A 13,531-nucleotide genomic window follows, 5' to 3' on the forward strand; every position below is an offset into this window, starting at 1 on the left:
ATGTTGATGCGTATCAGATGGTGCAGTGCAATTTGGCATGAAATTGCGTTGCATTTCCGCCTGCTCGAGCCACATGTTATTGCAAATGGTCCTTCCTTTGTTTCAGTTTAATTTAAAGTCCTTCCCTTTCAAGCGATTGTGACTGAGCAGCCAGTCTACTGCCTTTCTTTTTTAGTATTTGAAGTGGTGGTGTTACGTACAGACAGACAGACAGATAGAGACACTTTATTTATACCCAAAGGGAAATTAGTTTATAAGATACACATACATATGATTAACTGAATGCAACTTTTCTAATTAATTAACAATTAATAGGAAACAAGTAGTAGTGACTGAAACACATTTCTACTTTACTACACGCTACTGTAGTTGTTGCCTATTTTAATAAATCAACCTCAAGTCAATGCAAACAGACAGGAACTCAATCTCCTGAGATTCCTCTGATTTATTGAAATGTTTTCATCCTTATTTAACCTCTTCACATCCAACTCCTGCTCACAAAAGCTCAAAAATGACGGCGGCCACAGGTTTTACTAGTGGCTACTTCTTCAACACAGTTCAAGCTATTTAAAATTCATGAAATTATGGTGTGCTACATTTGACAATGATACAGCCCTCATTGGATATTGTATTTAAACAAGTAAGTTGGTTAAGTATCATAGTGCCACAAAAACAGCTGCTGTGAGTTTTTACTAGTAGTGCTTGAGAGTTTTATTAATAAAGCCAATAAAACCCAAGCTGATTTATCAATAGCATAGCAGTTTGAAGATTAAACGTGTAAAAAGTGTTACCTACAGTTTATTCACCTTCATTATATGTCTAATGTCCGTCTGACTTGGCGCTTGCACATTAGTGTTGCTATTACAAGGAAAAGATGCACATAATTGCAGATCAATATGCAAGAAAAGACATCCTGCAAAAAGTTGTATGTAATAATGTACATGTAAGCACTATGGACCTGGTTTATTGTACAACTTTTTGTAAGCAAATGTTTCTATACATTACATGTGATAGTACTAATTGCAAATCAGTGAAGGCTGCACTTTTTACTCAGATATGCCTCTACTCTCCCTCTCTCTGCCTTAAGCTATTCATTTGATTCTGTGTGCAATTCTTGATGAATGATCAATTTTTAACACAACAACACTGCCTGACGAGGAAATGGCCTTGCTTTAATTGTAAAACCCTTTGCATCATTTACATATTTATATTTAATTCATATCATTATTATGGTTTGATGTTGAAGAGGAAAGCTTCAATTTAATATAAGCGTTGATATATTGGAAATTACAACTCGGATCAGTTAAGTCAGAGTATCACAACTCAGCAGAGGCCTGTGCCTTACGTTATTTGAGGTTTGTGATGTCTCTTTTCATCCATTGCAAAAGGACAATAGGACACCAATTATCCTGTACTATCAACTGGATAATAAAGTTATTTTTGAGATTATTTTCAGCCCAACTAATTACTTTTTTCTCAACACTGAAAACACTCATATGAGTTTTGTACAGCTCAAATTAATGTCATACACACTGTGCTTTGCTCTTCTTCCCTGACTCCTATTACTTCTCAATTTAGTTGCATGCAGATTCAAAGCATCTTAACTTCTAATTAAATTGTTGTCATGATTACTGGCAATCTTTTTCAATGTATTTCTTGTGAATGATTAATGACATTGACTGAGCAGCACAGAGAGGATAATCTGTCATCTGAACTTGATTTGTGAATGTATTTTGGTCGTCGGCTGTCATGACACGGCCGCGCTTTACTGTATTCACTCAGAAATGTAAGCAGGTTGCTGCAAGGTGCTTAACACCTAAACTGATTGTGCGATAACTCTCGATATTAAAAGCAGTTTATGATGTTACACACTTGTGAGCAGACAGTTAAGAAACAATATTGTGATTCAACATGCTATCATAAATCACTTACAGTAGACCAATTAAGATTGATAATGCTTCTCTAGAGTTTCTCTAATCCATGGGATGACCATTGTAGTTGGAGGCCTTAATGCATCTGTCCTTTGTTTTCTTTTCAGACAGTTTTGGGTGAATATTATACAAGTGAAATGTATCATGTCGTCTGTACTTTCTCCTCAAACCGAATTCAAACGGCACGTCAGCCATGTCCCATTGGTTAGTGTCACTGCAAGGTCAGACTCTGACACAGATGTCACCCGTGATGGTCACAGAACACTTTGACTCTGTGGCATTGGAAGTTATTAGCTTGGACGTGAGTGTTCGACTCTGTGAACCATACGGCATAATTCATCTGATTAATGTGTCACGGCAATTTATGAATATTCATAATTTCCACCTGACTGAGTAAGAAAAAGATTCAGAGGATGAAACTAAATGAGCTAGAATCACCTGAGGAGTGTTTTACTAATGCTGTACACAGATGAAATATCTGGGAATACTGGCTCTGGATGAAAGAATCCATATAATCAATTTGGTTTGCTTGCCATTAAGCGGTTTTGCATTGAAAATAGAACATTGAAAATACATGAGATATGCACATGACAAAAAGGCAGAAAAGGGGGGAGAGGAAATGGAAACCTTTCGTTTGTACAAATCATGGGAAAAAATTGCAAGATTGACTGTCAGCTAAGGTAAACATACAAAGTAAGATCCAGAATAAATCAACAGTAAAGGAGGACAGAGACCAGCAGTAATCACAGAGGTCGATGCGGAAGGGAGAGATCAAAACATCTGATTAGGAAAACAGATAGGAAGCATGGATTCAGGCATGTGTGGTTACGGATTATATCAACCCAGAGCTGCTTAAATTTTGACCCGTCGGTAACCTCACAGCTTTATTGTCAGATAGTGTATGAACCCAACGTTTCCCAAGAGACCGACTGTCTGCCTCAGCATTGACCATTGTCCCACTCTGGAGACAAGCAGACTGCTCAATGTCTCATGAATATTGATCTGACCCTTCACTGCGTAGATCTCCACCGACACTCCACACACGGGTTCCCTTCAAAGAAGAGGGCCAAGGGTCACCTGCACTGTTATTGTGAAGGATATACTTGAAATGTTGATTGATTTGTCAATCTAATGTGAATAACAAAACAGGCGAGGTTGTCGAATGCTATGTTGAAAATTACATCTGACAATTTCTGTCTGCGTCTTTCGGCTGGTTATTGATATACAATGGATTGATATAAAATATACCAATGTTTGGACAGAAATTATATGTGAATTAAGCTTTGGTTGGCTATTGTTTATACACTGGATTTATGTCCTACAAACGGCACCAAATAAAGAAAATACTCAATCAAGTTGATATTTCAGTCCCTTGCCTCTAACAGTTACTTGCTGGAACTGAGTCACTTTATCTCTTATCTAATTGCTTTGTAGCCACCAAATGTGTCATCTGATATTTCAATTGCTTAAGAAGCAGGCACAGCCAACGCAAACCCCTCTGAGGTGTTGTTTCTTATCCACATTTCCACTCAGAAAAACTGCTTTTCAAAAGATTCACGGTTTGTGTCATGATTTTTTTCACGGTGCAAAAACTAAATCTTATTAAGACAGTGGCACCATACTTTACACTGAGATCCAAGGGAAAGATTTGTTGAACTAAAGTACTCCTGTTGTCTTCATATTCAGGAGGTGAGTGATGCAGACATCATGGAGCTGGTTCACAGCTCTCTGGGAAGGATGACCATCATTCGTCAGATCTTCCCATTGTGGAGAGACACCAATGTTCGCTGTATGAGGAACAATCATCGCATCTCGTCCCTGCTCTGTGACCCGCAGGAAGGCTATCTGCAATCCCTGGAGGTAAAAAACGCTTAAAGATTTACTGTTGAAGCTCCTGAAATATAGTCTGTGAGATCACATAGATCAGCCATGGCTTCACAATCCTCTTTATTTTGTTTTGTCAAAAGAACATCTTTAGAATGATTTTCAGAGGGCTGGATGTACAGTAGCATTTAAATAGGCAAGATAAGCATTACAAATACAATATAGATGGGGATAGGCAAATGACAAGTGCCAGATATTTTTGGGGAAAGTAATTTAGGAAAAAATAACTGGTGAAATGTAGAAAATTGCCTTTCACAATATTTTGAATATGGATAGACACTTATTATTTAGTCCCTTGCCTCATCATTTGCCAAACAACATTGACAACTGTTGAAAAATAAATTCTGCTCGATAACAAGTGAACACAAACACGATCAAAAACAACCTCTCTGCCAGAGGTTAGTTAGTGATTTATTCTGTCAGCCCACATGAAGTCATGAGACACTAACAACACCTTTGCAGAAGTGAAATATTTGTCTATACGAACATATAGCATTATTATTATATATATTAATATTTCAAACAAAGAACTTTGTTTTCCAGGCTCGAAACCTTAAAAACACATTAGAAATAAAGAGCATCATATTACAAAAGAATAGCCCTTAAATGTTGTTCTGAGTAATAAAACATTTAGGAGATAATAATTGTTGATGTTGTGACATAATACAACATGTTCTGAGTGCAGATCGGTAAAAACATGCATTGTTTTAACTGTGACCAATTTGATTTAGAATTTTAATTATTTCTGAATTTTTTGTCATACCAAGATTCCAGCTTTTGAGTTGCTGTAGGCTTGACATGTAGCTGTAAAATGTTGGTATCATCTGGGGTCCGTTTGAATTAAATCTGTTAAAATGTATTCCAATAGTGACAATTTCAAGAGAAAGTAGCAAGACATACAAAGGAAATTGTCAAAGCACTCTAAATGCTCCACTGTCCATGTGAATGTATGTTAGAAACAGTCACAGATTCACCAACATGAGCTGCTTTCAGAGGAGAGTCTGCACTTTGAGGATGGCTAATGTACAACATGGAGGCAGTAGGATGGATTAGGTGCATTGAGTAGTTGACCAGTGGCAAGGTCATATTTTTCTTGTAATTTGTTGCGAGTAAATACTCACCGTGCTTTTGCAACAACTGGCATGTTTCATCCACTTTTTTCAGCAGCCAACAGAAAGGACACTTGTTATCTGCCGGAGTGGCAGAACCATAAAACAAGTAAAATGTGTTGTTGATTTTGTTCCATGTACAGCCTATGTGCTCTAATAGTGTATGAACATGATTCCTGCTTGAGCACACGTTTTTCACATGTTCAGTAAAGACATTGAGCATGCAGCCATGGTGTAAGACAGCATACAGAAGCATCTGCCAAGTGCCACATGAATACAAATATAACTGATTATGTATGCAGCTGAATATAGATTAAACTCCCCAGATAAGGCAATTACAAGGGACATGATTGGCCATGAATATAAATGGCTTTTGCTCAGTGGGACTGGGAAATAACTGGCAAAACAAAGTAATGTATAGCTTAAATGTAAGTAAAGCTTGTTTTTCCATTAACGTCCAAATTTATTTCAAATGTATTTTTCCACATAGTAGATCATTTCTGAGGCATCACAAGTTTAACAAAGGCTTCCATTGTGCAAAGTACTCTGTGCTCTTAAAGAGATTACATTATGCTATCTATGAGTTGTACTAAGGATCTGTCAACCAGGAACCGAAGCTAAGGTAAATTCTATATGACAATGAGAGTCCATAAAGGACAACATACCCTTTAGCACAATCCTAGCTTTGTAATTTATCTACTAATACACAATGCTTTTTCCTTCTTTGGATTTTCATAACCTTACTCGCCCTTCCAGTGAGTTAAGAGGGCCTCCTTACACCTCCTAAACTTGTCTTTTGCTCAATCCATCTGGAGTGTAATAGCTGAGTTCCCTGTAGCTCTATTGAAACGTTAATTTTCCTTTTTTCCTCCATACTCCGGACAGATGGCAAAAACCATGTGGCGTGTGCACCCACAGTTCTCAATAATTCACATGAAAGAGGGTTACATATCGGGTAATGGCATTTCAAGCATTCATCAGAATAGTTTATACTGAGGAGATTGCAGTGCCTTTCCTGCACTAATCCCTTTTACAGGAAGTCAGCTGTGGTGTAACCTCAGATATCAAGAGCTACTGCATTGCATTACGTCTGGACTTTGCTCCTGGCTGAGTGGCCTTGAGGCAAGTAAACTTGACTTGTGTGATGTTCTACCACCTGAAGGCTTGGACTGAAGTCTAAAGGTGTCATGAATTGAGTGCCTGGAGTGGCAGCAAGTATTGCTTCCATGGATCTTCTGTTGTGGAAGAATTTGACTTGACTTGACCCAGAGGACCTATCAAATCCACTGTCACACAAAGACAGGAGGGGTAGACATGTATCCTGACAGAGTGCACTGAAGTCAGAGGGAGACAGTTGGACTGATGGAAGCTTTGAATGTATATACGATGGAGGATGATTGAACCAGAAATATGTTTTGTTTTGCACACTCTTAATTTCAGACTTCACCGTTGACTCCTGTTGTATAACTACAACCCTCTGATTGTTCAGACAATCAACCTCAGTGCAACATGTGGACATTCAGCGGGAGGTTGCTGATGACTTCACTTTGCTATCATTCAATTTAATTAATTAATTAAATACGAAAGAAACAGTTTCTCCATCTCGACACAAAAAGACAACCATGACATTGGCAGACAAAATAAAAAAAAAAAATGCTCATCAGTTGTTACAATGCTTTCCACTCTTTCTCCAAGCAAGGAGACACAATTGTATTCCCCACTGAGAATATTTTATTTCACTATCAAACCTCACACGACCGGAATGAAAGACAACTGCTTTTGTGTCACTGCTTCACTCATGTGGGTTCACCATGGGGCTGTGTTATATTTATTGGAGCCCAACAAACTGATATTGCTTTTCTTTATTGTATCCAGAGTTTGTGTCCGGTTCGCTGTATCACAGCACAAACAAAATCCAAGAATGCATTTATTGAAATTGCTTGTTTTTTTACTCCAACAGGTGTCCAATCTCTACCTGTATGACAGTGTTTTGATGCTAGCCAACGCCTTCTACAGAAAACTGGAGGACAGGAAGTGGCACAGTATGGCGAGCCTTAACTGCATGAGGAAGTCCACTAAGCCATGGAATGGAGGATGGTCTATGTTGGACACCATCCAAAAGGTATTTGAGTTGGAACCATTTTTTTTTCCTTTCTCAAAGCTGCTGCTTTATAATTGCTGTTTTGTAAGAAATGATGAATGATGGCTTCTGCAAAATTGATAATAAGATCAATAGGTATGTACAAAAAATTTTCATCAGATTCAAATTGATTTGTTTTGAATTTACTCCAAAGGAAGTTGATAATTTAATGTGATCTCCAGGTTTGGCCTCGGGATGGATTTGCAGCAGTTTCTGGACTTGCTTGTGCATAACCCTATCTGTTTTCTCATTTGAAATAAGACAAAATCCTGAAAAGTGCCTTGGTTTCATCCAATTCAATCCGATAATGGAATTTTTCATTGTTGCAGAGAGTCGCACTGCTTTAATCTCGAGTGTGACATGCAGTAAAATGACCGAGCAGAGCATGAAGAACAACAAAGAAAGGAGGCTCTTGTCATATTGTTGTGTTGATGTCATTCAAACCAAACATCAACTAGGTTAAATTCATTTGATTCCCATACATTTCAAACTTAATTTAAACATTTAACAGAATGTTTCTTGAAATTATCATTTATCTTGCCAACTAAACACAATTTGTCTGAATCCAATGGTACAAGTCATGGCAAACAACTCTAGAAACTTCCTTTGGATGATTATGTACTGATTGTAATATATATATAATCTATAAGTAATCTATAGTATAAACATTTCTTCACCTACATAGTATGCTTTATACTGAGTAAAGTTGATTCAATCGATGCAAATATTTCATTATACTAGATTGCGATGAAACATGTAATGTACAAAGGAATTTAGTGCATGAACTACTTAATGCTTGCAGGCTATTTATCTTCAGAAACACAAATGCAATTAAACACCAAATGACTGCTCCTGTCTTTGTGACATCTCAAACAGTAACTATTTTCTGCCTGTTGTTGCTACAGGGACGGATCAGCGGCCTGACAGGAGTGATGGACTTCCGCACTGAAGGCTCTAATTCCCATGTGCAATTTGAAATTCTTGGAACCAGCTATAGTGAGACATTTGGGAAAGATGTAAAACGGGTCAGTGCAGAATATCCTTTATATTGTGTGTGTGTGGGTGTATTGTCTGCAAGTGTCTGTAAAGGACAAATATCAGCTTAATATGATAGTCATCTGCTGATACGTTTTACCTTTGTCTCCAGTAGCTCTTTAGAGTATGTCAGAAATAACTATGGCGCTATTCACTAGCATACTGGATTTTAATCTACAGCAGTATTCCTTTCTCTTTTTACAAAGCAACTGTTCCAGTTGTATATTATATGCATTAGACCACAGACCATTCGATTAGAGCTTCTGAACAGAACTTCATTTGAGATGCAATTTTCCACTGACTTACATAACTGTCCATTCTGTATGTGTTGAGGAAATAGCAGGTACTGTGAAACCACTGATGAAAATAGTTTTATTTAAGACATTGTCGCAATGTGACCACTTACTGTGTGAGGAAAGTGAAATTAAACTATTTCTCATTTTCTCAAATCCCCCCTGCAAACCTCTTAAGTGTAGGTACTCAATTCCAGTCCTTAAGAATTGGTATCTTGCAGGTTTTAGTTCCTCTCTAATAGTTTATAATGCCAGCTGTGGCTGATTTACTACCAGGGAGGTAAAAAGACCTGTAGGACACTTGTCCTCGAGCATCAGAATTGAGTACCACTTCCAGTAGAAATCATAGGGGTCCATTGATAGTAAAAATTATAGAAAGGCATCCAACCGTCCATTGTTTTTGCTTGTAATATTTTTTCATTGACCACTGGTTCTTAATTTTAATGTTGAAGATCCTGCATGTCTTTCTTTATGGGATGCCAGGTGAATGCAATACATTAAATAGATTGGAATCAGCTTTACTCTGATCTCTAAGAGCCCTTGTTATGGATTTAACGTTTGGCAGGGAGGTGTCAGGTATCGGGTTGCCCTCTACTGGAGATCATGAATTAACCAGATCAGTCTGCTGTAATCTTTCATTTCACCACAAAAACCATCCCATCCCGGCTTGGATACCCTGACTTTTAGAATAAATCAACTTTACTCACAAACAAGTGCGTTTGTTTTTGCAAAAAAAAACAAAACAAAAACATACCAATTCACCTTTAAGAGTATATTTCATCTGTGGTTGTGTTGAGCGTCGTCAACAAAACAAAAACAAGCAGGCTGTATGAGCTGATCATGAAGTCTTGACTGAGAAACTGGTCTGTACTCTGAGTGTTGTAGTGAAGATTGAGAGCATTATTTGTGGACTCTTCTCTTAGCTGTAATTTGTTTGTCGCTGTGGATGTCCTGATTCAGTCAGGGACTTCTTGCAGAATGAAGAGGAATTGAGTCTCTTGGCAATCTATGTAGAGCAGGACTGACCAGAAGCGGTAATGAAGATTTAATCACCACTCAGCCTAACCGAAATCATGAAGCCAATTCATCATAATGTGACCATTAACATTAGCTGGGAAAAGACATACTGCATGCTGTGCCATGACACACACACACACACACACACACACACACACACACACACACACACACACACACAAATGAATACCAGTGGAGTCACATATTTAAAAATGAAATGAAAGATTACAGCAGCCTAGTTTATGGTTCTCCGTCACGCTGCCGTTGAGCATTCGAAGTTCTGCGTCGAGGGACCGCGTTGCTCTGCAATTAACCGCCATGCCGCCAGGGGGTGTGCCTGTGTGGTTTCAGGGGTTATAGCCGAATTCCGGTCACAGTAAACAATGGCGACCAAGTTGGAGCGGCTGCATTAAAGTTGGAGCTCATCAATATTGAAGATGTTGAAATGTTGAAGCGCAGGCGACAGAGAAGACGTTTGCGGAGGTGGTCTGTACGACCACTAAACCGGTCGAGGCTGGGAAAAAGCAACTGCCGGAAATTACGTTCTGAGCGGACCAATCACAGCGCTTGCGGTCCGCGTCAACGCGACGCGTAGTTAGGATTTTTGGAGGTGCGCGTCAGCCTACGGCGTAGGGGTCTGCGTCGACGGTGTAGCTACGCCGTAGGTACGCCGTCGACCTGACGGAGAACCATAAACTAGGCTTAGACACAGAGAGCCACACACAAGCAATGACGCCCCAGAGCACACCAACATGTGTTGCATTGGAAGCATGCAGCCTGGCAAACAGAGGCCAGGGAGCACACTAATATGTGGGCGCTTGTATCTCCGAATCATTAAAGCCAGAAGGGGATAGCAAGGCCAGATAATGGGGTGACAAATGCATTCAGTGCATTACCTGGTATATATAAATCCGGCACAATGTAGTCATGTACATCTCCTCTCCGTTTCTCAGTAATAGGTTGTTTGTGTGTACAATCAGCATGTTTTTCTGTCCCGCGTTGTGTAAAAATGAAAGGTCACCACCCTATTGCATGGATCCTCTGCAACGTACTATAATATCATGTTGTCAGGTCGATGTGGTTTCTTTGAGTGGAGTGTAACTATGCATGTTGTGTTCCCCCTCCCCCTCTCCCATCCCGACCCACAGCCACCTTACAGAACGTAGCTCATTTTGTCCCCCTCTTGTCCCTCTTATCTTTTCCTCTCATCTCATCTCACATCCTGTCCTCTCTGCTCCCTTCTTCTCTTCCCTAACCATTTCTCCCCATTTTTATCAGCCCTGGTTTCCTCCCTCTCCATCATCGTTTATCTGCATTCAGTCCATTTTCTCCCCAGCCTGATGGCTCTTAGATGAGGCGTCTTTCTGGTTAGACACTGTAATGAAGACTGAAATACTATTTCGTGGATGGCTACTGTGAGTTTTCTCCACCATCCAGTGCTGCAGCAGAGTGATCGATGCTGTTGTTGTTGTTTTGGTTTCCCAGTTTGCTCGTATTGATGTGTCAGCTCGTCTCTAAGTAGATATTGCTAATGACTTACAGCTTACACAAAGCTCTTCATGGAAAAAAGTCAATTTACTTCTATGTAATTGTTCCTCTCAGCCAGCCATCTTGCATGCAGTACATGCAGTACTTATCTCTCGAATGTGTCTGCAGTGCTGGCATTTTTGCATTAATTAAAATCGCATTTTTAAAGACATTTGTGCTATTCTATGAAACAAAAATGCAGTACATTGTCTCTGAAATGGCCAGCCCCAAATTGTCCTTATTCAATTTTCTGGTCGCAAAGTGCGTCAAATTATAGGGTATATAATGCCTCTCACATGCTATATGATGTAATTTCTAGTTAGCTTAAACTGTGCTCGAAATGATATGACCTGGCTGTGAAGTCTGTACTATTTGCCTTACAAATAGAAGAAATGAAAAACAGCCTCAAGTTTAAAAGTTATGAGACACAATTTCTGTTGTTGTGGCTCAGCCAGCAATACAATACCAGTCATTACAACGATTTTAATTGAAAGGAGCCTGGACTTTTTGCCTCGTCATCAGCAGCCAAAATCTGCCATATCTGATAGCTAGAGCCTTGCCATATTTAAAAAGATAACATATCACAATCGATGCAAGTATCCTTCCAATTCTGGTTGCCAACACTGGGCCAAAGCAAGCAAAGTACAGCTAACTGGAGCTGATTCTTACCCTTAATACGCCCAAGTCCATTACTCACAACAACCTAACCAAATCTGGCAGCCATGTATTGACCAGAGCCGGCTCACATGTCATCCTCTGGTGCCAGAACAGAGCCGAGTGTAAGGGAGCTCCAATCACAATTTCTGGGGCAGATCCCGATTGCTGCAAGCAGTATCGGGATCACACGGTCTATTTGAAGCTACTATTTATGGTGTGGCATTATTAAATCATTCAGTTATTCTTTACAACATTATATATTAAAAGATGAGAAGGTATTATGGAATTGACAACTAATGATTTATTGACAGGCAACGTGTGTAACATTCTACTCTCGAGACACTTTCTCTCATAATCCCTTTTGCATACAGAAGTCATGCAATACTGCTAAAGAAGACACCTCAATACACTTTGCTTTTTTACACCGAACCAAACAAAACGTGTAATACAAACGTCTCTAGTGTTCGTGGTCCCGACATACCGGCTGTCTCGTTTGCAGAGACATTGATTAGACAACCTCTGCTGCCTGCTTAGCAGCAGAGCAACAATGTTATACAGAACAGCGAGGCAGAATAATGGCACAACAGTCCTGTCTTGAACAAGCTGTCTAAAAGGGGCTTTAGAGACGCAACTCACAACACCGGTAAAACCATTTAAGCAGCGCATAGAGAAATTGTCTGGAACTTCTGATCGCCGGTGGTCTGACTCTTGATTGCAATGGACCATACGGGTTGGATAATAGGACAGATTTGCCATCATCAACCCTTCAAGCAGTGATCGTTAATGTATTTGGATGTGGGGTGGAGGTCACATTGGCTCCATGTGCCCCCTTGCTTGTTGCGTCAACTAGCGTCTAACAACTGCAGTCGTTGAAAGCTGATGAATTTGTGCTATTGCTCAACCTTCTCGCTCACTGGCTCATGAAGCTGAAATGGCATTAAATTGTCTCTAAAGGGTGCTTTCTCTTGCCAACAATAGATCTGCAGGGGGTTGATGGGGCTGTTGATCCAGTGATTAATTTGCCAGGCACAGAGATTTAGCTTTCAGGAATTTACTCTCTGGCTCCTACAGTTTTTGAAACCTCCCCTGGCTGCTGCAATTTTCACCTGCAGGAAGATAAAGAACAGCACTGAGGTAGCAGCTAGTATTTCATGAGAACAAATATTTTCATTACTCCATTTTACAAATTTGCACGGTCAAATAGTAATGGCATATTTCCATATCCAATTAAACAGTGTGGAAAATAGTATTAGGCTGGTTGAGTTATTTTGCCACAGATAATTAAATAAAAAGAAACATTTGAAACATGGTAATACTGTAATATGCTGAACTGTTAATGTGTGCGAATTGCCTTTTCTCACACTCTGCCTTTATAGCAAAGCATTAAAGTGGCAGTACCTGCTGTTTGTAGGTTGTTCCGACTGACACGCCAGCTAATTGGACGATATTTCTCCACGTCTTAATTTATTGTCTCTCATGTGCTCCAATCCATCATGGAATAAATGTTACCAGCCATATCATTATTCAGTTCACTTGATGCACAGCATCACCTCGTCACCAGAATCAGAAAATCACTGTTTTATTATTAAGTTTGCATCCTTCTCACTGTCATAGGTTTCTTTTTCGACTGTGACACTTCGCCTACAGCCACTTCTTGCATGCAGTTTATTTTAAGCAACAAGATAATGCTGAGATGGTAGAGGATAACTCTGCCTGCTTTTACAGCCCTGATCTAACTACTGATACAGTCTTTTCTCCAAAATAGCACATTGTATTTTAATGTAATGTAATCTATTTTAAAGCAATCAGTAAATACATGCAGGAATTAAGGAAAACCGTAAAAATGTGATCATGGAGAGCTTTTATTGTCATGGTACAATTTTCTTATTGTGTGTTTCTCTGAGCGATTTCCTTTTAAAAAGAGGTATTAGCTCACTT

General features: G+C 39.4%; 1 protein-coding gene across 1 annotated transcript in view; it reads left to right on the forward strand.

Moving 5' to 3' along the window:
• The window catches only part of grid1a (glutamate receptor, ionotropic, delta 1a), a gene marked incomplete at both ends in the record, with an annotated part of 203,544 nt that overhangs the window by 168,088 nt on the left and 21,925 nt on the right, over positions 1 to 13,531 (forward strand). Inside the window, 3 exons of the mRNA XM_079229673.1 lie at positions 3,618 to 3,791; positions 6,885 to 7,046; positions 7,970 to 8,089. Of these exons, the coding sequence (XP_079085799.1) occupies positions 3,618 to 3,791; positions 6,885 to 7,046; positions 7,970 to 8,089 (456 nt within the window). The remainder of the gene's footprint in view (positions 1 to 3,617; positions 3,792 to 6,884; positions 7,047 to 7,969; positions 8,090 to 13,531) is intronic.

The sequence above is a fragment of the Taurulus bubalis genome (assembly GCF_910589615.1).
Source record: "Taurulus bubalis genome assembly, chromosome: 14".
NCBI lineage: Eukaryota > Metazoa > Chordata > Actinopteri > Perciformes > Cottidae > Taurulus > Taurulus bubalis.